The 20,461-nt window shown below is 37.7% G+C and overlaps 1 protein-coding gene across 1 annotated transcript in view; it reads right to left on the reverse strand.

Moving 5' to 3' along the window:
• LOC307116986 (integrin alpha-X-like) overlaps positions 1-20,461 on the reverse strand; it is a 61,924-nt gene that overhangs the window by 25,018 nt on the left and 16,445 nt on the right. The window contains exons 3-23 of the mRNA XM_079801617.1: positions 12,003-12,106; positions 11,828-11,898; positions 11,412-11,523; positions 11,162-11,292; positions 10,919-11,064; positions 10,347-10,494; positions 9,919-10,069; positions 9,751-9,824; positions 8,543-8,660; positions 8,327-8,460; positions 8,072-8,218; positions 7,757-7,960; positions 7,467-7,600; positions 7,240-7,376; positions 6,476-6,627; positions 6,172-6,303; positions 5,571-5,644; positions 5,286-5,427; positions 5,024-5,122; positions 4,871-4,950; positions 4,649-4,735 (exon numbers count right to left, since the gene is read on the reverse strand). Of these exons, the coding sequence (XP_079657743.1) occupies positions 4,649-4,735; positions 4,871-4,950; positions 5,024-5,122; positions 5,286-5,427; positions 5,571-5,644; positions 6,172-6,303; positions 6,476-6,627; positions 7,240-7,376; positions 7,467-7,600; positions 7,757-7,960; positions 8,072-8,218; positions 8,327-8,460; positions 8,543-8,660; positions 9,751-9,824; positions 9,919-10,069; positions 10,347-10,494; positions 10,919-11,064; positions 11,162-11,292; positions 11,412-11,523; positions 11,828-11,898; positions 12,003-12,106 (2,577 nt within the window). The remainder of the gene's footprint in view (positions 1-4,648; positions 4,736-4,870; positions 4,951-5,023; positions 5,123-5,285; positions 5,428-5,570; positions 5,645-6,171; positions 6,304-6,475; positions 6,628-7,239; positions 7,377-7,466; positions 7,601-7,756; positions 7,961-8,071; positions 8,219-8,326; positions 8,461-8,542; positions 8,661-9,750; positions 9,825-9,918; positions 10,070-10,346; positions 10,495-10,918; positions 11,065-11,161; positions 11,293-11,411; positions 11,524-11,827; positions 11,899-12,002; positions 12,107-20,461) is intronic.

Genomic DNA, 20,461 nt, shown 5'->3' on the forward strand with positions numbered 1-20,461 from the left:
TGCTAACTGATAACAGCCCCCTCACGTATATAATGTCAAAGCCAAAGCTAGATGCCTGCGAGCAGAGATGGGTATCTAAGCTTGCCCCTTTTGACTTTGATCTCAGATACATACCTGGTACCAAGAACATCCCTGCTGATCTTTTGAGCCGCCGACCTTTTGCCAAAACATTAGAAGTCTGTGATGCACTTGAGACTAAATCTAAACATGTGACTTCCGAAACCATTCAGGAAACTTTCCGGTTATCAGTGAATGTGCACCATCAAATGGGTGAAAGCAGCATGGATTCTCAAGTTGAAAAACTGAAGGTGGTTAGTAGTGAAGGGGTAAGAGCTGTCTTTGAGTCCTGCCTCAACTGGGAAGCCAGCAGTCCAGTTCAGGGTATTCATCTAGCCCAGAATAATACTTTTGTCCATGGAGGTGTCCGCACTCTTCCAGTCTTTTCTGTGGAGGACATACGGATGAAGCAGAAAGCAGATCCCACTGTGTCCCGTGTTGCATTCTTTGTCGAAAGGAAAAGGAGACCATCACGTAGAGAGAGAGACAATGAAACTGCACCAGTAATGAGACTTCTGAAACACTGGGAAAAACTTGAAGTAAAAGTTGGAGTTCTGTACCGCAGGTCCAAAGATCGGGTTGGTAAAGTCAGGTATCAGCTTGTGCTTCCCCTGTCACTGAGAACTGTTGCTCTCAGAGGAACTCATGACGATGCAGGCCATCAAGGACAAAGCAGAACTCTTCATCTTGTACGCCAAAGGTTTTTCTGGTCTGGTATGGACACAGATGTTAAGAAGTATGTCTCACACTGTAAACGATGTGTTGTCGGAAAGACGCAAGAACCTGAGGCCAGGGCTCCACTAGAGTCTATCAGAACAAATGCACCACTTGAGCTCGTATGTATAGATTTCTGGTCTGCAGAAGGAACCCATGGAGAGAGTATTGATGTTCTGGTCATAACAGACCATTTCACAAAACTAGCCCATGCGTTCCCATGTCCCAACCAAACAGCCAAAGTAGTGGCTCAGAAATTGTGGAACAACTTTTTCTGCGTGTATGGCTTTCCGCAGAGAATACATTCTGACAAAGGTGCAAATTTTGAGAGCAAATTGATCGCTGAGTTGTTGCTGGTGTCTGGTGTTGAAAAGTCCCATACCACACCGTACCATTCTATGGGCAATGGCCAGACAGAGAGGTTTAATCGCACCCTTGGGAGCATGATCCGCTCTTTGCCGCCTCGAGCAAAGGAAAAGTGGCCGCAAATCATTCAGACACTCACGTTTTCCTATTTTGTTCCTACTTTGGCTAATTGTACTACCCATGAAACAACAGGGTTTGCGCCTTTCTACTTAATGTTTGGAAGGATTCCTAAGTTACCTGTAGACGTCATGTTTGGAAGTGCCCTCAGAAATGAGGATGTTCAGACTTATGATGTGTATGTGAAATCTCTTCAGAAAGATCTTAGAGAAGCTGTGCACATTGCTAAAAGCAATACTACTGATGCACAGAGAAAACAGGCCCAAGGGTATAACAAAAGATCCAAGGGCGCTCCTCTGGAGGTTGGAGACCGTGTTCTCTTGGTAAATAAAAAGGAAAGAGGAAAAGGAAAGTTGGCAGATGTGTGGGACTCAGCAGTTCATGTAGTGATATGGAAAGATCCGTCAATGCCCATCTACAGAGTTGAGAATCCCACAACAAAGAACAGCAAAGTTGTCCATCGTAACTTCCTCCTCCCAGTCAATTTCCTTCCATTGGAAGAGCCAGACATTGAATCAACAGTCTTATCAACAGTGTCGGAAGAGGAAAAAGATCAAACAGAAGACCAAAGATCTTTGTTCAGTATGGGAAGAGAATCAAGGAGCAGTAGAACGGCTGCATGGATTTTTCAAGGTGCCGCTTTTAAAGCGCCTCAGGGTACTGGAAAATGTGCTGTAAAGGAGACCAAAGAACATGTCACAGAGTTGGAAAAATCAGTCTGCATAAGTCAAACAAGAGAGAAAGATCTTTCTACAATGAGTGAAAGTGGACATACTGAAAGTTCTAGCGATGAACATGAAGCAAGAGATACAAACTCTGACAGTGAGCAGTCTGAGGATGACAATAGTGTATACGAATGTAAACCAGATCACTTATGCTGCAGGGATGGAAAAAGGCTCCAAAAATCTGTTGACAATCAGAGTGTTCAAGGTGAATCAATTGTCATGTCAAGTAATGCCAGTTCAATGAGCAGATCATTCAAAAGCTCTAAGCACCAAGCCTCAAGTTACAAAAGTGGACATGGACAGAGAAAGTCCCTGAGAACAGTGACTGTAGCAGAAACTGCTTTAGAACCAAGTGAAGGAACAGTGAGAACCAGGGCAGGAAGGCTAGTGAAACCTGTCAGGCGCCTGCTGGAGTGTATGAGCATGATCTTGACTGAGTCGGGGCAAAAAGATCCTCTCGCAGAGTTGCTTAAAATTGTGTCAAGTTTGATAGAGAGTTAAATTGATCCTTAAAGTAAAATGTTAAGCTGAACTTAAGAACTGACCAGAAATAAGAACTGAGTGAGCTTTGATAGGATTTGAGAAGTACTTTTTGTGGGAATTTATGGTAATATGTATAAGGGCATATTTCTCCCGAGCAAAATGTTTTGCTATTCACTTGAATGACTTAAGTCTGGGAATTCCACATTAAAGGAAAATGTCTCACCTACAGCCTTAAAAGTTTGCTGAAATTTAGGAGGGGAGAGTGTAGTGAATGGAGTTTTTCATGGTAACTGTTCCAGCAAACTTTTATTTGTTCAATAATTAAATCGGTTATATAAGTCAAAACAAATACTTTAAACATTTTAAATGCAATTTTTATTTTGCTCTGCAATAGGGAAAATGTGTATTTTTATTTATAATTAACATTTTGAGTTTGTTCCGTGGGTGACGTCATTGATAATGGACCGGTCGCGCCTGCTCTCTCAGAACAGCCTGTGACTGGAGAGAGTCAGGTATGTCCGTACGGTGCTCTTCAATTAAGAGTAAAATATACTGTATAAAGTGATGTTTGAAGTCAATGTTTATCATAGAAATGTCATGAAAGCGAAACAAGTTGATATATTCACTTTTCTGAGTACAGTTTGATGCATTTTCGGAGTTTTATGAACGCACGTGTTTGTTTGATGTTGCCGCCCGCGCGCCAAACTAGAGTGCGGATTTTTCCCTGTAAAAACGTTTCTTGAAATATAATTTCGGTGGATTGAGTCTGTAGAAATGTTGTTTTGTACATTGAATGTCTGTAACTTTGTTTGGATGCTAGAATGTATGTTTATAGCCATGTGTGTGACCTGTATTAGATGAATTGCAGTTTCTGTAATGGAGGACAGTACTTGATGTGTCTTTTTTCATACATCCTTCAGCTGAGAGAGAGAGAGTGAACCTGAAGGCGTGTGTGTTAATTGTCTGTCCTCTTGTCAATAAACTGCAGGTATGTTTAACAGCAATAAGAAAAAACCACTATACGATCTAACAAATTGAGACATTTTGGCTAAAATCTTAATGTAATATGTACTTTTAATGGAATTTTATTTCTTTAATTTGATTTTTGTGAATGTGAATTTTCATAAATAAGACACAGAGAAATTGATTGTTGTAAAACAAGACTTTATTGTATAAACCGCAGAACAGCCTGTGACTGGAGAGAGTCAGCTGAGAGAGAGAGAGTGAACCTGAAGGCGTGTGTGTTAATTGTCTGTCCTCTTGTCAATAAACTGCAGACGTGGTCCACCGAAGCCAGTGGTGTCGTGGGGGTTTTCTTGTGGTGTGAGACCAGATCCGCTACATAACATTTTAATTTACAGTGTTCTTGTTACACATTTTACATGTAGTTACTATAGTAATAGCTACAAACCCTAAATTAAACCCTATTCCTAACCCTAACCCTATTGTATGTACATGTTACTTGTGCTGCTAGGATCCTGATGAGGGTGCGCAAATACTACCATATCACCCCCATTCTCAAATCACTCCACTGGCTCGTTCAGGATTGAGTATAAGATCTCCCTCCTCGCTCAGTGCATCCATGGTGAAGCACCCACCTATCTCAAGGAACTCCTCACCACACAAACATCAACACGTAACCTCCGGTCTGTTTCAACATGTTTTCTTAAAACTCCCACGACCAAACTCTGTACTATGGGAGATCGGGCCTTCTGCTCAGCAGCCCCTCGTCTGTGGAATGCTCTCCCTGACCACTTGCGGATCCCACAGACTGTTGATGTTTTTAAGTGTGGTCTTAAAACCCACCTTTTTAGCAGAGCTTTTGATTAATTTGTTACTTTATTTTTCAGTTTTATTTATTCTTATTTATTTTATTTTTTGTTTTAAATCTGTAGCACTGAGATTTTGTTTAATGTAAAGTGCGTATTATTATTATTATGTTCATTAATATTTCTCAGTACTTAACTATATAATTACACTGTTGACACCTTAAAATAAAGTGTAACCCCATGTTTAGTGTTTTGTTCTTCTCTCATTTTTAAAATGTTTAAAAACATATCAGACATTAAATTGCATTTGGTTTTTAAGCACACATTTTACACTGGCCATCATTATCCACAGTCAAATCTGGGTGCTGAAGCAAAACCAGTTGACTTGAGAATGACTTGAAAAACAAGAGCACAAACCTTATTAATGCGAGGTAGATGGCAAATTTGACACCAATGCTTTTCTGTCTGGATAATTGACTGGTTTGAGAGTGTTGGTCATTCCCACTGTAAGTGATGGAGGGTTTGGTTAATAGCATTTTCAGTTATCAATTTCTCCTATATGAACAAATAGCTCATAGTTAAGCGATGCATTTGTACACTTTGAGTGCACTCAAACAACCCCCAGAAAATATGTAATACCTGTTGATCTGAGCGGTGAATGTCACACTTTGATTAAAGATGCTTTCTTTATCGACGCTGTATGTAATATGAAACACAGCCTAAGTGGACAAAGAGGAAACAATGAGTGCTTGAACAGAAACACACACAGGACAGTTTAAAAAGTGAGCTCACCTGAGCGTTGCCCTTGAGGATGGGTTTACTGATGTGACAGGCGGTTTCTCCAGATAAACCTCTTTGCTCACTGTCAAGAGAAACACACTCCACTCTGCCCTGCTCATACACAAAATGATGTGTAAATACCCATTCAATAACCCAAAGCAAGTTCAATGACAATTGCCATTACAATTGCTTAAAAACTGCCATTAGACATATTGTATACGATTCATTTATGGTCGAATTGTGAGTCTTTTTAATAAAATCATCCTGGTCTCACCGGTTTAGATGTGATTCTCCTGTAGGAAAGTCCAAAGGGGTATTCGAGGCTGAAGTGAGTGTTGTATGAGTTTTCTCCTCTGTTCTCTACAAACACTGTCACATTGATCTCCTGCATTATCCCAACCTCTATGTTTGTAGATCTGGATCACAGAATCCAAAGAGAGATGCTCACAGTAAAATAAGTATGATTCCATAACTTGTCATTGTCTCTTCTCCATTCGTGCCCTTTCCATGATTCATGTGTGCTGATCTTTAATGTAACTAATCATAAATATTTGCTCACCCGGAGAAATTGAAATCCATCCTGAGGTCATCGACACAAATACCATCAGGCCCACAGTTCATCTCAAAATCCAGCTGTGGAAAGAGGTGAGATATTTAGATATAAAGTAGATTCTTAAATCATATAAAACTGCATAACTGTATTACAATAGATATAAAGTAATTAATATCTTTAGACATATGAAAAAAGAGCCTATAGTAAATTAAAATAATACTATGAGTTATGAATTGGATAGTTCACCCAAAACATTTGAATTCTGTCATCATTTAGACACCCGTGTGTCATTCAAAATGACTTTCTGTAAGTCATCATTTACTCACACAAAAGAAGATGTTTTGAAGAATGTTTTAACTTCCTATGAAGTCAATGAGGTCTTAAACAACACTGAACCCCTTTGACTTTCATTGTATGTACGCTGTACAAGCATAGATATTTTTTCAAAATATCTTCTTTAGTGTTTAATAGCAGACAGAAAGTCCCTCAAATGACATGCAGTGGACCTAAATTATGACAGAGGTTTCTTTTATGGATGAGCTTTCCCTTTAATGTTTTGTCTGAATGATTCATAGTTTAAAACAAACATCGGTTTGCCTTCTCTTACACTGTGGTCTGTGGTGGTCTTTATCGTCGGCAGCAGTATTGGCTTTATGTTTTGCAGTCTGGCAACTGGCAGACCCTCAAAAGTGAATGTCAACTGATTGGACAACGGGTTCAGAGCATCTTCTGAGAAAGCCTGAGTGGGCAAGAATAGATAAATGACATTCAATTACCCTAAAATCAGGATTCTCAGTTTGTATTGCCACATTGTTGCATCAGTTGAATTACTCCCATTGAACTGATTTAAATATTCAAAAGAGTGAGATGGAAAAAAATATTGTCAAAAAGTGGTGATGTTTCAGACTTACATCTATAAAGAAACGATGACTTTTGCAAGTTTCTGCATTCAATCTAATGTTCAACTCATCACTGAGGAGCCGGTTATTGGGTGAGAAGTTTGCTCGATATTTCTGTCGCTTGGCATCCAGCATTATGGTGTAATTAATCTTTGCGGACAGATCTAGATAATGAACATAAAACATACATGTCTTCCGTATATTAAAAAAGTAATACAATGGAGACAATTTTTTGAATTGCGGTACATCAAAGATAGAATATTTATATAATGCTATAGCATATTTATACAAATACATTACCATTCAAAAGTTTGAGAGTTGTAAAATATCAAGGTTTAAGTTTTTGAAAGAAGTCCCTTATGCTCACCAGTAAATATTGTAAAATATTATTATTTTAATTTATGAGTGTTAATTATCTTTTAGAGAAAAAAAATATTTTAAAGCTATAGTTTTGTGCCCCCAGCAAAATCAAACAGAATTTGAAAAGTAAGGCTATTTTCAGACAGGTTTCCTGAACACTGCCCCTGGCTGCCGTTGGTTGGTTCAACAAATAGTCCCACCTCCAAACTCATGCCATTGGTTGACCTAATGCTGCAGAGTCGGGCTGATTGTGATTCTCAGAGAAAGGTTTTGATAGCACCACATTGACAAAGACAGTAACCTTATTTATAGTCTCTGCAGTTTGATGGCATTGGAGAAACTAGATACACATTGGAAAATTCGCACACTTCAACATTATCTACAACATAAAGGAATAGTTATAATTCTGGATAAACCTGTTATGCTGTGTCTGTATGGACGCATGGTGAAACACACTTTCATGGTGTTTTCCAGTGACTGGTCTGTTTCACCGGTTTGTATTTTGGTTGGGTTGTAAGTTACTTTGGTTTCCAAGAGCATGATGGGTCTGGACCTGAATGATCCACATTTAACACATATGAATGATTATGGCTGAAACACTGTATTTGTATATAGTTTTAGTTCTTTATAGAAGAAAACAGACCTGAGAAGCAGAACTGCTCCCTTGGACCCAACAGCAATGTCAGGAAGGTTGTCTTGACTCTGGTCTAGAGAAGACTGACTCAATGAAATCCCAAAGAACCGCAAACCTGCTCGCACAGATGATCCAGCAATCCTCTGTTTCATTCAAGAGGGAATGAGAGAGATAACCAAAAATATTAGAATATAATATAATATATATTTAATATAATATAATAAAAAGGCGAACCACGAGGGTGAATATTTTTATGTCAATTATCCCTTTAAACTGCCACCAACCCACATCTTTTTCACCTGTGAGTATTTTGAAATGATCCCTCCAACTTTCCCATTGAAGATGTAGATGCTGCCCTGTCCATCCTCCTCTAAAGGAGCTCCAATCAGCACATCCATGAGACCATCACCATTCAGATCTGCTGGACTGGCCAGAGAAGAGCCAAACCGACCCCTCTGACCTGCCATGCCCTCCAGTGTATACGAAGCGTATTCGAAATTTGCCTATGAAGATATAACAGAGAGAAGAGAAACAGGGTTAAACAGACACAAATATATTCAATCTTACTTGAAAATTTTGTCTTAATTAAATCTCCACAAAAAAAAATCACTGACCCGACTTGTGAAGATGTAAACAAACACTTTACCCTCCCGGTCAGACTCTATGTACATTGGTGCTGATATCAAAAGTAAGTCTGTATTGGAGTCACTGTCCAAATCTACCACACACACCTCAGCTCCAAAATATGAGCCAATCTGAGGCTGAGAAAAGAGGAAGAGTTATCTATGTTAAGCTCACTTACTTCCACTCTTACATTAATGTGTGAAGTGCTAACATTTTACACAAATATAAATGTTAGAAGTTAGAACCTTAGGAGGATCCAGCTGCTTTAAGTCCCTTCCATCAATTTTTGAAACAGTTACTTGTCCTTTATGCTTGTGTCTTGGTGCTCCCATGACTGCATACTCTTCTTTTGACATTGTTGCTATTGCCAAGGAATAACCTGCAAAGAAAATAGACTTTAAAAGTATTCTGATGTGGCGACTGATTTATTTTGATTTACACAGTCGAAGAAAAGATCTCACCTAAATAACTGTCATGCTCACTTCCAGTTTGAAAGTCATCTGAATTATCATTTGGTTTGTAAAACTGATATCCACCCTTCCACTGGAAAGCTCCCACTGCAGTCATGATCATATCGGTCTGAATGCAGATAACAAAATATTTCCAGAAACGTTTACAGGCATACAAATTCTATGGTGTGTTTTTCATTGAAGTTGAAGAGCAGTTAAACATGAGTAGTTCAACATGAGGTAAACATCAAAGATTATATGGTTGCAAATAATGTCTATAAAAAGCATTGATACATGAACACAAACAGCTAGATTTGGCCTGATGCAAGTGCACTTCCAGGTTGTTTTTATGGCACTTTGCATGATATATGATATGATTTAAAGCAGCTTTACTAAGAATAGCACTTTACAAGCTCTAGCACTTCATTTGACTTGTTGTAAATCAGTTACATTGTATTAATGATAAAATTAAGTATATTGCTGTTCAATTAAATAGAACACTGATAATAAAATTAAAATCAACTTTTAAAAAATACTATATCAAAGTGGGAAAAATCATGGATAGCATGCAAAGACATTAATTTAATTCAACATAACAGTAAAGAGAACATATCACCCTTCGTGGGAGTTTGATTGACAGGCGATCTGACCAATAATAATCTGTCATCCACCGAATCCGCCATTTTTGTCCGACAAAGCAGTCAAGAGAGTTCGTAGATTAAGGTCATTGGATTTGAACTTGAAAAACTGTGTACTGATGTCTTTTCCTGGTTGAAACAACATTCCTTCTGAATTTCATTCATGTTTATTTGATACTATATATTAACTAGAAGGAAGAGATGATCGGTTCACGAGCAGCTTTAACTGAGGCGCTACAGCGACCTGTCACCACACATTAAAGAGCCACAAAACGATTATTGTTTACATTTCTTTAAAAAATGACAACATTTTAGAGTTGAGACTTTATGTCATATTAAAAGTAACCTGCTCTGTCCTGTCTGTAAGTGCGTTTAGTATCCTCTTTGCTCTGCGATTTGTTTTTCACTGTGTGATAACCTGTGTGGTGTGAGAGCGCGGCTTGTCGGACATAGCAACAGTAGTAACTAAAGGGGGCGGGTCTTTGCGAACGGTCTTCTAACCCATGTATTTCATCTATTTCATTTCCATACAATGTCTCTTTCACTAGTTTGGAGTCAAATAAGTTAAATACACAGAATTACATTTGATGTCAATGCTGCACTAAACCCATCCTGTGCAAACTCCATTCGAGTTGAATCTCCAGACGTCTGGGTTCCTATAGCAAATAAAAGAAGCAACAACACAGTTAACTGCTGATAAATGTAAACAGTCTGTCTGTCATTCATTTTTCATTCCCTCTGCAAACTTACCTTCAATGGCAATAATGTTCTCTTTGAGTATTTCACGAATACTTTCCAGCGCGTCAAAATCAGTTACTTGGAACACGTGCTTATTGGTGGGTAAAGATGCAATAACTTTCAGCTCCTCTATTGCTATGTCAATATGAAAAGCATTGCCTACCTAAGAAGAAAAATCAATGTAGATAATTGTAACATTTCATTTATTAAATAGTTTGAATAATTGTATGATTTATTTGTAATAACCCTCTTTTTTGATGAATTTGAATGATTTTATTAATAAAGTGGATAGATCACAAATCAAATCAGGAAAGGATGCGTGTTGATTTTGCCTTAGAGTCTAGATCTGAATCAGTATAAAGTATAATCAGTATTTTTGCAAAACTAATGTCTTTTTTTAATCTAGCAGAAGCAAAATATAAGCACAAATTAAATCTTACCCCAATAGCATATCGTGTTATTTTTTTAGCTTGTGCTATTTGAACAGCTTCAGTCAAAAATGAATCAGATGATTGACCATCCGTGATAACAACCAAAATTTGACTGGCTGATGGTCTTGCACCTCCATTACTTACGAAAAGCTCCTTCCTGTTAAAAAAAAAAAAAAGTACAATAAATTTAATCAACAATACAATTATGCAACTGTTAAGGATACATTTTATTTTAAGTTTACATTGCTTGCCTTTGGAACCTTCTCTAAATTATTAAGTGCTGTAAAACCTTTACACACTCAAAAAAGTAAAAGACTTGTGGTAGTGTGTGTATCGATTCATTCATGCATATAATTTGTATATTTAATGTACTTTTGCATGGTTACGTAGACACCAGTTTTTTTATTATTATCCATCATCTTAGTCCTTTTTTTGTTGCTTAAATTAGAGTGTGCTTCTCTGCCCTCACTAAATACCCTGTTAAATGAATCTACACTCCAAGTGTTTCTGTCAGAAGTAATATTACTTTTAATGGCACAGATAAAAATAAATCCAATGAAATATCAGCAGACATGTCTCACACAAGTTGTCTTATAGCTGTTGCAGTGTTAGTCCATCCTTCCTGTTGAGATATCCGGTTCACTGCATCTTCCCACACCGTGGCGTCTTTGACTTTTTTAAACTTGTAATGAATGACACATTGTGTAGAAAACTGTGCAATAGCAAACTGTAAGACAGATAGATAGATTTAGTGCCTGATGCTCTGAAAATTGGGGATTGAAAAATCATGCATAAGATTATAATAAATGCATTGATTATCATACCTGTGTATCATGGTCTATAAAACTTTTGATCATTTCTACAACAAAAGCCTTCATCTTAATAAAATCCTGCTCATTTACACTTCCAGATCCATCCATTAAAAAAGCAATATCAATTTGTGATGTTGGGCATTCTGAAGTTGGAGAAATGAATAATTGTATCATATTTTCATTTAGTCCAAATAATCATGTCATACAGTATATACAGTATGAAGAAAACTTGCTCTCATTTGGTAGAATGCCATACATTTACCTCTCAGAATCTTTGGCACAGATCTGCTCACAACATTATCTGAACTGATTTTAAAGCACATGCCATTGTAAGTGGTTACATCACAGTTCTTAGGTATGGTTGGACCACAAACCTGAAATAGATTAAGATTTTATTTTCAACATGACAAACTCTAATCTGCACATTAGTGTAAAATTTGAAGATGCAAAATTTCTTTTCTTTTTTTGGACATTTAGATTGACATTTAGAAGACTGCAAATTGTAGGTTCAACTCTAACAAATTATAATCTAATTCAAATTATACAGATATATACACGCACCAAATCTAGCATGTTTTTGCAGTAAAACTGATATTGTTTTTAGGATATAACAATTTCTCTTACCATTAATATTTTATATTCTCACAAAACAGGGATTATTTAAAATATGAAACTTACCACTGCTCTTGAAGACTTCGGATCTAGAGACATTGTCAGTCCAAGGGACATGTTGACAGCCTCATTGGGGACTGTTGAATTAAAAAGTGGATTTTAAAAAAAGAAATATTATCATGGATAATAAAACTCGTATTTTATATTACATCCTTGAAAGCATCATATAAAAACTAAGTACCGGTAATGGGCAGTGGCTTGCAGTTTCCTTCAGTGACAGCACAGTGATATATTTGTCCTCTTTGAGTTTGACTGAGTTGTATTAAAGGATCACTCACAAGTAGACTATGGAAGAAGTCAGGAAGAATATGAGAACATGTTTTTAAAAAAATTGGTTGGTTGTGTGTGCTGTTTGAGCAAGATGCAGAAATCTCTGAACGCATTGCAAGAAATAAAAAAAAAAGCGTGTGGGCATCAGCAAGTATTGGATGGAATCTTTGGTCTATAATGAAACTATATTTAATTTCAAAGAATATTTTTAACTGGACCAGAACAGTCAGCAGAGGATTTCAAAAATGTTTTAATGTAGAAGTTGTCAAATATCTACAGCATAGGTCATGCTGTACATTACAGTGATGATAGTAGTTATTTAGAGATGTCATTTGCTTTGCAGTGCCTTCTGACTACAAATGAAAAAAGAAACTACACAGCACAACTCAAATGTAGAAATTTTAACTTAGAAATTCAAATGAAGCCCTGCTTTTATGCACAGTGTCTGAGCTTTTGTCATGTCTGTATTAAGTTTTGTTTATGTTCAAGTTTTCATGTCTTTTATTTTGCAATTTGTAATTGTCATGTTTCCCTCATGTGATCCTGTCTTGTCTTCCTACCAATTGGTTTCTTAGTACAGTGGTTCTCAAACCTGCAGAGAAGATGAATGAGGAAGGGAATGGCGTAGTGGTTTTGTATGATCCAGCATAGAGCTTCAGATAGGGTATCAAATATTTTTGGGCTGCTTTTGCAACTGAAAGTCAAACGGACTGCAAAGTAGAATTGTTCACGCCAACGAATGCCGAACAAATGCCAGAAATCAGGGTGGATAGGCATGACCTTGAAAGCTGAAGTAATATCAAGCTTTGCTAGCCAGGCTGCGGTGCCAGCGTGTTTGATGAGATTGATTGCTTGGTCTATGTCATGATAGTGCAGTGAGAATTCTCCTAGCGGCATTAAGCTGTTGATACTTGGTTGATTTTTTTCCATGTGGGGCGGAAAAGTCAATTATGGTGCGTTTTTTGCCTGAGAATTTCCTGGTGGCTATCCCTATAGGATGTATGCGGAAAAGTTAGAGGGGGGGACAATTGAACGGACCAATCATGAAGCCGGAATCCACTTCTTTTTTGATGAGGGCCTCTACTGAGTCTGGATCAAGCTGGAATTTGGTAGGCTTTCTAAACCCGGATCGAAACCTTCTTTCAAACCTGAAATGAGGTAGTGTGTAAAGTTTTTGTCCGGATGGTTTTTTAATTAATTTGCAAGGGAAGGAATGATGATAGGGGAAGAGATATACTTTTTGAGGTTTTTATTTAGATCTGCTGACAAAAAACATACAGGACATGCAGAATGAGCATGAGCTCCACCACAATAACTGCAAATGTGAAGATAGCGACAACGTTGTCTAACACAGCCGAAGTTATTGAAGTTGTTACAAACTTGCTTCCCTGAGTTGAAACTGATGGTGTGTTTGTTCCTGGAACGGGGACATATGACGTCGACTTGGGCACTTGTGGTTCCGGGAGAGTTGGGGGATCCATTGTTATTTGAGGACAAGAGGAAGTTCTGAGAACTTGGCCTGCAAATGGCACAGGAAACACTTCGACAGCCTAAAAAAACTTTATTGTAAAGTTCTACACTGTTAGACATTTCTGTAATTTGTACAGTTATTTACTATATATATCACCCAGTATAATACTGTAAATTCTCTTTACAGTAAATAACTAATTCCCGTTGCATCATGGCGTCAAACACCAAATACAGTGATTTCCTGTATTTTCAAAAAATAAAGTATAATACTGTATTTACCACAACGGCCTCTTTGGCACAATTGGGATCGACAGGATTTGCTTTAGATTTATATTAGGAACCATCAGTGCAGCGTTGAAAGTTTCACCCGAGAAGAGAGCTCACGGTTCTAGAGAACATATGAGCGGTGTCCGGACACCCTGCGAAGATTTTCTCATCCCCCGTGAGAACAGCAAACAAGCAAGGTAAGTGTGATTTGTACTAGCCGCGGTTGTCTGCACCCCAATTTTAGCTTGTCAGCATTGGTGCTAAAAACTGAGGTAAACCTAACGTTTTATTAAAAAAACAAAGTAGTTTATTGAATTAGATTAGGAACCGGTGCTGCGTTGTAAGTTTTGCCCGAGGAGAGAGCTCACAGTCCGGACAACATACTTTACATAACGTTAGGTTATCATTTGCTTAAACTTTGCTGCTAAAAACTGAGGTAAACCTAACGTTTTATTTAAAAAAAAAAAAAGAGTTTATTGAATTAGATTAGGAACCAGTGCAGCCAGCGTCATAAGTTTTGCCCGAGGAGAGAGCTCACGGCCCGGACAACATACTTTACATAACGTTAGGTTATCATTTGCTTCAGCTTTGGTACTAAAACTGAGGTAACGTAAACCTAAAGTTTTATTTTTAAAAAGACTTAACGTTAGTGAGTTTATTGAATTAACTTTACCAATACAATGAAGATTTTGTTTATCGAGCATATTAAGCGTACATTAGGACGACGTTTGTTAGTAAATTAACGTTGGCCACTAGTTGCAAAAATAACGTTGTTACCAAGCAAAGTTTACATTTGGATTGACATTATTTACTTTACATTTTAGATAAGAATACCAGGAGCCTGCCTGTGCTGTGCGACACTGGAACTCATACAACGGTAAGTAACGTTACCCCTCTTTGTTTCTCCACATATTACTGTTAATTCAAAGTTTTTCTTGTATGTTTTAGTCGGGTCTGTTTAACTGAATCATAAAATTATTTAGTTTTTCCACCTCTTTTTAGCTGTAACTACCCATGTACCATGTTTTTTTCATAAATTATATTACACTAAAATAATCCAAAACTGTTTTTGTCCAGGACTGACAGAATATAATTTTATTTTCTGGAATTTAAGCAGTCCTGGACAATTTTTGGATGATTTTGGCAGATTAAATATAATTTATGAAAAAAACATGGCAAAACTTTAGAATAATGTTGCTCAAGTGCAAACCTGAATACATTTCTGAACACAAAAGAAGATGAATGTTTGTAACCTAACAGATTTAGGCACCATTCACTTCTATTGTAATTCTTTCCTACTATGGAAGTGAATGGTGCCTCAAAATTGTCTGGTTACAAACATTCTTTAAAAGGAAGGTTTAGAACTACAGGGCGAGTAAATGACAGAATGTACTTTTTTTTTTTTTTTTTTTTGTGAACTATCCGTTTAATGACTGACCATTATTCTAAAGTGTTACCAAAAACATTTAAAGCAAAGGCACTAAGGGTGATGAAATTTAAAATATCTTTTTTCTCTTAATTTTCTCTTGCTTTAAGTTTTTTTCGTGAGGAAAAACCCAGAGGAGGGAACAAGATGCACCACCAAAACCGGAGTGAGTCGGAAGACCGGGGAAGTTGTTAACAGGAAGACAACTGTAATCAACAACAGAGTGTCATCCTTCCATTGCCACCTAATGGAGTTTGAATGGAAAAACTTGGACTAGGTGAGACACTTTTTTAATAGGATATGTAATGTACACAGACACTTACGCTGCATTCACACAGGGCGTCATGTCGGTTATTAATTTTGTCTGACTTGAGACAGCGCCGACGCCACGTGACGTATGGCATCAAAGCACCGCGAGAGCGATTCGAGAGCAGCCGCTAATACAGCCGGTGCAGTTTCTCCAGAGCGACTGCACAGACTTTAATGATGACAGCTGTTCCACGATTGGCCAGATTCTCCGCATGACAGCGATCACATGTGTTTCGTGTTTATTCTAAAACTTTCAGTTCCTCTAATGCACACAAATCTGTTTTTTATAACAGTTAAACCTCTTTTCATGTAGTTGCGATGTTATATTGTCATGTTTATCAAAATAAAACAGATTAAGAGCGTAGACCCCCACTTCATTGATAGTTTAGGCTTGTATGTTAACTTTATGCTTGGACAAACACACGCTGTATTAAGCAGTGCATAAAGTATTACATGACAAAAAATGTCTCTGAAACATCTGTGTATTGACAAATATTGCTTTTATTTCACTTCAGCTGATAAAGTGTGCAAACACAGTGCAAGCGTCACTGCAGGAAGCAGAAAGTGTCCGACTTCACGTCTCTGTTTGCAGCTCCTCCCCGCCTGCACGCGGCTACTCATAGCTACATCCGGCCACAGCTGATGTCGAACACACCTTTCAACTCCTGCCGCTTGCAACGTGAGTGAAGCGACGCGACGGAACCAACAAGAACTGACAAAATGTAAAATGTGTATCTTGAATGCAATGCAAGTTGCTTTGGATAAAAGCGTCTGCCAAATGCATAAATGTAAATAAAATGTAAAATAAGTGATATTGAAAGCACTCTGATTACTTTTATACATGATTTTCTGAAAATAAGATTTGATTCGAGGATGTTTTAAAGTGAACTTTTTCCACACATTTACATGTTTAAGTTAAAGCACTAAAATGTTTTAAATAAAGAATTTTATATTTCATAATAATTGTGTCTGTTTGGATTACTTCTGTAGGACAGATTAATGTAATTCAGTAAGTATTAATGATTGAATAGGACTAGGATTAATGCACTGTTAACCAAGGTTTACAGTAACGGTACTGTATTACAGTAGCATGTAGTTACTGTAAACTGAAATGCGGTTATTGTACTGTAAATCTCAAATACAGTAACTTACTGGCAACAGTGTTGCCAGTAAGGTACTGTAAAATCTTATAAATGTCTAACAGTGTAGGTCGAGAGCCCCCCCAATATGGGCACTGATTCCAATGGGTGATACGAGCAGCACATTTAGCAGAAAAAGTTTGTGGTAAGTGTAGAAATGACTACCACTGAAAGAAAGGCTGAGCTCGACTATGATGGAGAGATAGTCATTGAGCTCTTTGCGTCTTGTGGGAAAGACGGCGCTTATAACTTCTGTTAATCTACTGAAAGCTATGCAGAATTCTGAAAAGGTGAGTACTCGTTTGGTAGTGGGGGTGGAATCTTTTAAATGTATAGTTAGGGAAACATTCGAAAAGAACTATGGGATTCGTTGGTAGGGACTTATATAAGGAGAGAAGGGAGATCTATATCCGCACCTGCGAGAATTAGAGAGCGGAGTTGTGAAGACACAGGTGGAAGTTCCTGGGCTACTGCGTGAGGAGGAGGTGGTTGAAGTTCTGCTGTTGCGAGGGTATGAGAAGGCCAGCGAGCTGGGGCTGTAGACGTGGAGGGCTGAGCTTGAGGCATCCTTGCAAATGCTTCTTGACTGGTATGGGTTGCGGCTGGAAAAGAGTGGGAAATGGAAGGAAAAGAAAGTGGTGGGACTGACTGCGGAGGCATCCTCATGCTGTGCTCACCACCTGAAGAAAAAGGAAAAGGTAAAGGAGGCGGAACATTCAACGGAGGCAACCTCACGCTGGATTCTGCCCCTTTGTGAGAATTGAGATGAAAATTAGCAGCAGAAGGAAGAGACATTAGGTGAGAAGGAATTTCTGTCTCAAGACAGAAGATCTTAAGCCTGAACGGAAAACCTAAGGGTTATTTGGAGCAAGATCCACTGTGGAACTATGTTTGGCAGCCACTGTTGCTGGCCGGAACGAGACGGAAGTGTGAGCGGTCGCTATGGGGATAGTTCGCTGCGTTTGGTAGCGATTATTCTGCTGCCGCGGGGAAAAACAATTGGTTGAGGTGCATTGAGTTTTGCTCTTGGATTTTTTTGGATGGAGTTTAGGAGGGCAGGGAGTGTTATTTGAACTCGCCAGTAGCTCAAAAAGTTGGATCTTTGTAGATCTGCGAGGAAAATGGACTCCTGCATTAGCGAGCGCTTGACAGAGACTGTTTACAGTCCATTTCAAAATAGAGGGAATTGACGGAACCTCTATACGAGTAGGTAGAGATAAAGACTGGGGAGGCAGAGAAGGAGAATGAGAGATGGAGGAAGCTGTGGCTCTTGATGGAGGAGTAGAGAGTGGTCTTCTTGGACCCGTTTTGTACAAGTGCTTGAGCTGATGTCCTGAACGCTCAAGCTGTAGATCGCCATCCGGGGAGGAAATACCTGGTCGAGGTCGAGGAGGAGAGGTAGGTGTCTCTTGGACGCTGAGAAGTTCGTCATCTGATGGGAATAGCTGGATTTCCTGGAAATCAGACATGTTTTGATGAAGGAAATGTCTGAATGATGCAAAGGAACTGATGCCTGAAGGAGGTAGTAAGCTGCTTCTATGCTTTGGTGGTTAATTGAAAGATTAGATGGGTTCACGCCTCCCGAACTTGAGTTTGTGTACATCACTAATTGAAAGATTAGATGGGTTCACTCCTCCCGAAATTACGTTGTGAACTTCACTTAAAAAGCCTGCCTGCCTTCATTGATCCTAATGAGCTTGATCAGCTGCTTCAGGTGTGTTTAATTAAGGCTGGAGATAAACTCGGTGGGAAAAATCAGACACAATTTCTTTTGATATTGAAGCATTAATAGATTTTAAAAAACTATATAAATATACAGAATTTCATGGTAATATAATCATAGTTTGAATATTTTGTGTTGAGCAACTTTTTTTAAGTGAACCATATTGTGATTAGTATATTAACAATTCTTGAATGTTATTGTATGTATGACAACTGAATTGACTTGTTCTTAAGTAATATCATGCTTTCTTTTTCAGATTTCAGAGAACCCGAAGGAAGAGAGGCAGTCGTCTGATGCAAGCCAGATTATTAAAACCTGAACCGTTGGACCACCTGTAGTTATAATAACTTCAGACTTCTGAAACTAATTTTATTTTTAAATGTTGTAATGCTTGTCCTATTTTTCCCCCCTTTCTTTTTTAAAGAAGGTCTTTTATATTTTTTTTGTCACTGATTGTGGTAAACTGTTAAATAAAATAAATTGACTCAACTGCTGAGAAGGTTCCATTTATATTTTAAAAGGTTTTCCCCAAATTTAAAATGGTCCATTGAAGTGTAGTTAAGATTAAGATTCGTTTCAACATTAGCTTGGTACATCAGATGGCAACATTGTTTTATGTTGTCATTAGGTTTCAGTTGTATTTTCTGTTTCAACATAAGTGATCCTGAATCAACATCACATTGTAACATTGATCAAACAATATTACCATTGATTATTTTTTGTTAATTTCAGTGTTGATTCAACATCAGTGATGTAAAATCCATCATAACGTAACATTGATTCAACTGTCACAGAATTCTACTGACGAGGCGAGTTGTTGGACCCAAGTGCAGTTTAATCAAAAACATAAAACCTTGGCAATACTCAAAACAAAGACTTGGCAAACATAAACCTCACCTATACAGCAGGTAACAACATCAATAACAGACAAGGACACACGGCAAACATGAGGGCTTAAATACACTGAGACTAAATGACAAGACAAGTAACACCTGTGAACCGTGATTAAACAATGAACCAATGACAGGACAAGACACAAGATCACATGAGGGCATGGGAATCACATGACAATGCAACATGAAAAAACCAGGAAGTGAAAGAACAAGACAAACTTAGAAACATAACACTCAAACATAACATGAACATGAAAAAACTTAAAAAATGAACAAGGACCAATGAACATGAACCAACACCAAAACACCCTGTGACATCAACATTACTACCATAGATAATTTTTGTTAATTTCAATATTGATTCAACATCAGTGATGTAAAATCCATCATTATGTAATGTTGATTCAATAGCATTACCATTACCATTTTTATCTCACCATTGATTCAACATTAAATTTGGGTGCAAGCGTGATCTTGAACTAACATCAGTTCATAATGTTGATTCAATGATAAATTACAATTGATTTGTGGTTGAAATCTCAACATTATTTCAATATTAATTCACTGTGCAAAAGTGATGTTGAAAAAATATCACTTTATAATGTTGAATCAACAATATTACCATTGATTTATGGTTAAAATAAACGCATGTTGACGCATCAACACTGACTCAACATTGTTTCAATGTGACCATGCTATCTGGGACATAAGGAAAGTCTCTGCATTAAAGACCCACAAATGGCAGATCAACGTGCTACTACATTTCTCTCCTATACGGTAGGAAATTAAACTTAATGTGGAGGATTTTAAACCTCTGGAGTCTGAGCTCTTTTGGGGCCCTTTAGAAGTTTTGACATGCGCTGACATTTATTAATTTTTTAGTTGCTTATAAACACATTAATGGCAAAAAGTCTAATTACACTGTATTCAGCACAAACTGGGCTACCATAATATGTGAGTAACATGTACATGCTTGAATTTTTGAGAGAAAAATGTTTATGCACGGTTTAAAAAAAAAAAAAAAAAAAATTGAAATTAAGGCCTCAAAACACACTAGATAGGTGTTCACAAGACTTTTGACTCCAGGGTGTATTTGCATAGAGTTTTTTCTTTAAACTGATGTGAGAATCATTGAGCCTGCTC

This window comes from Gobio gobio (genome assembly GCF_949357685.1).
Source record: "Gobio gobio genome assembly, chromosome: 20".
In the NCBI taxonomy this organism is placed as follows: Eukaryota; Metazoa; Chordata; class Actinopteri; order Cypriniformes; family Gobionidae; genus Gobio; species Gobio gobio.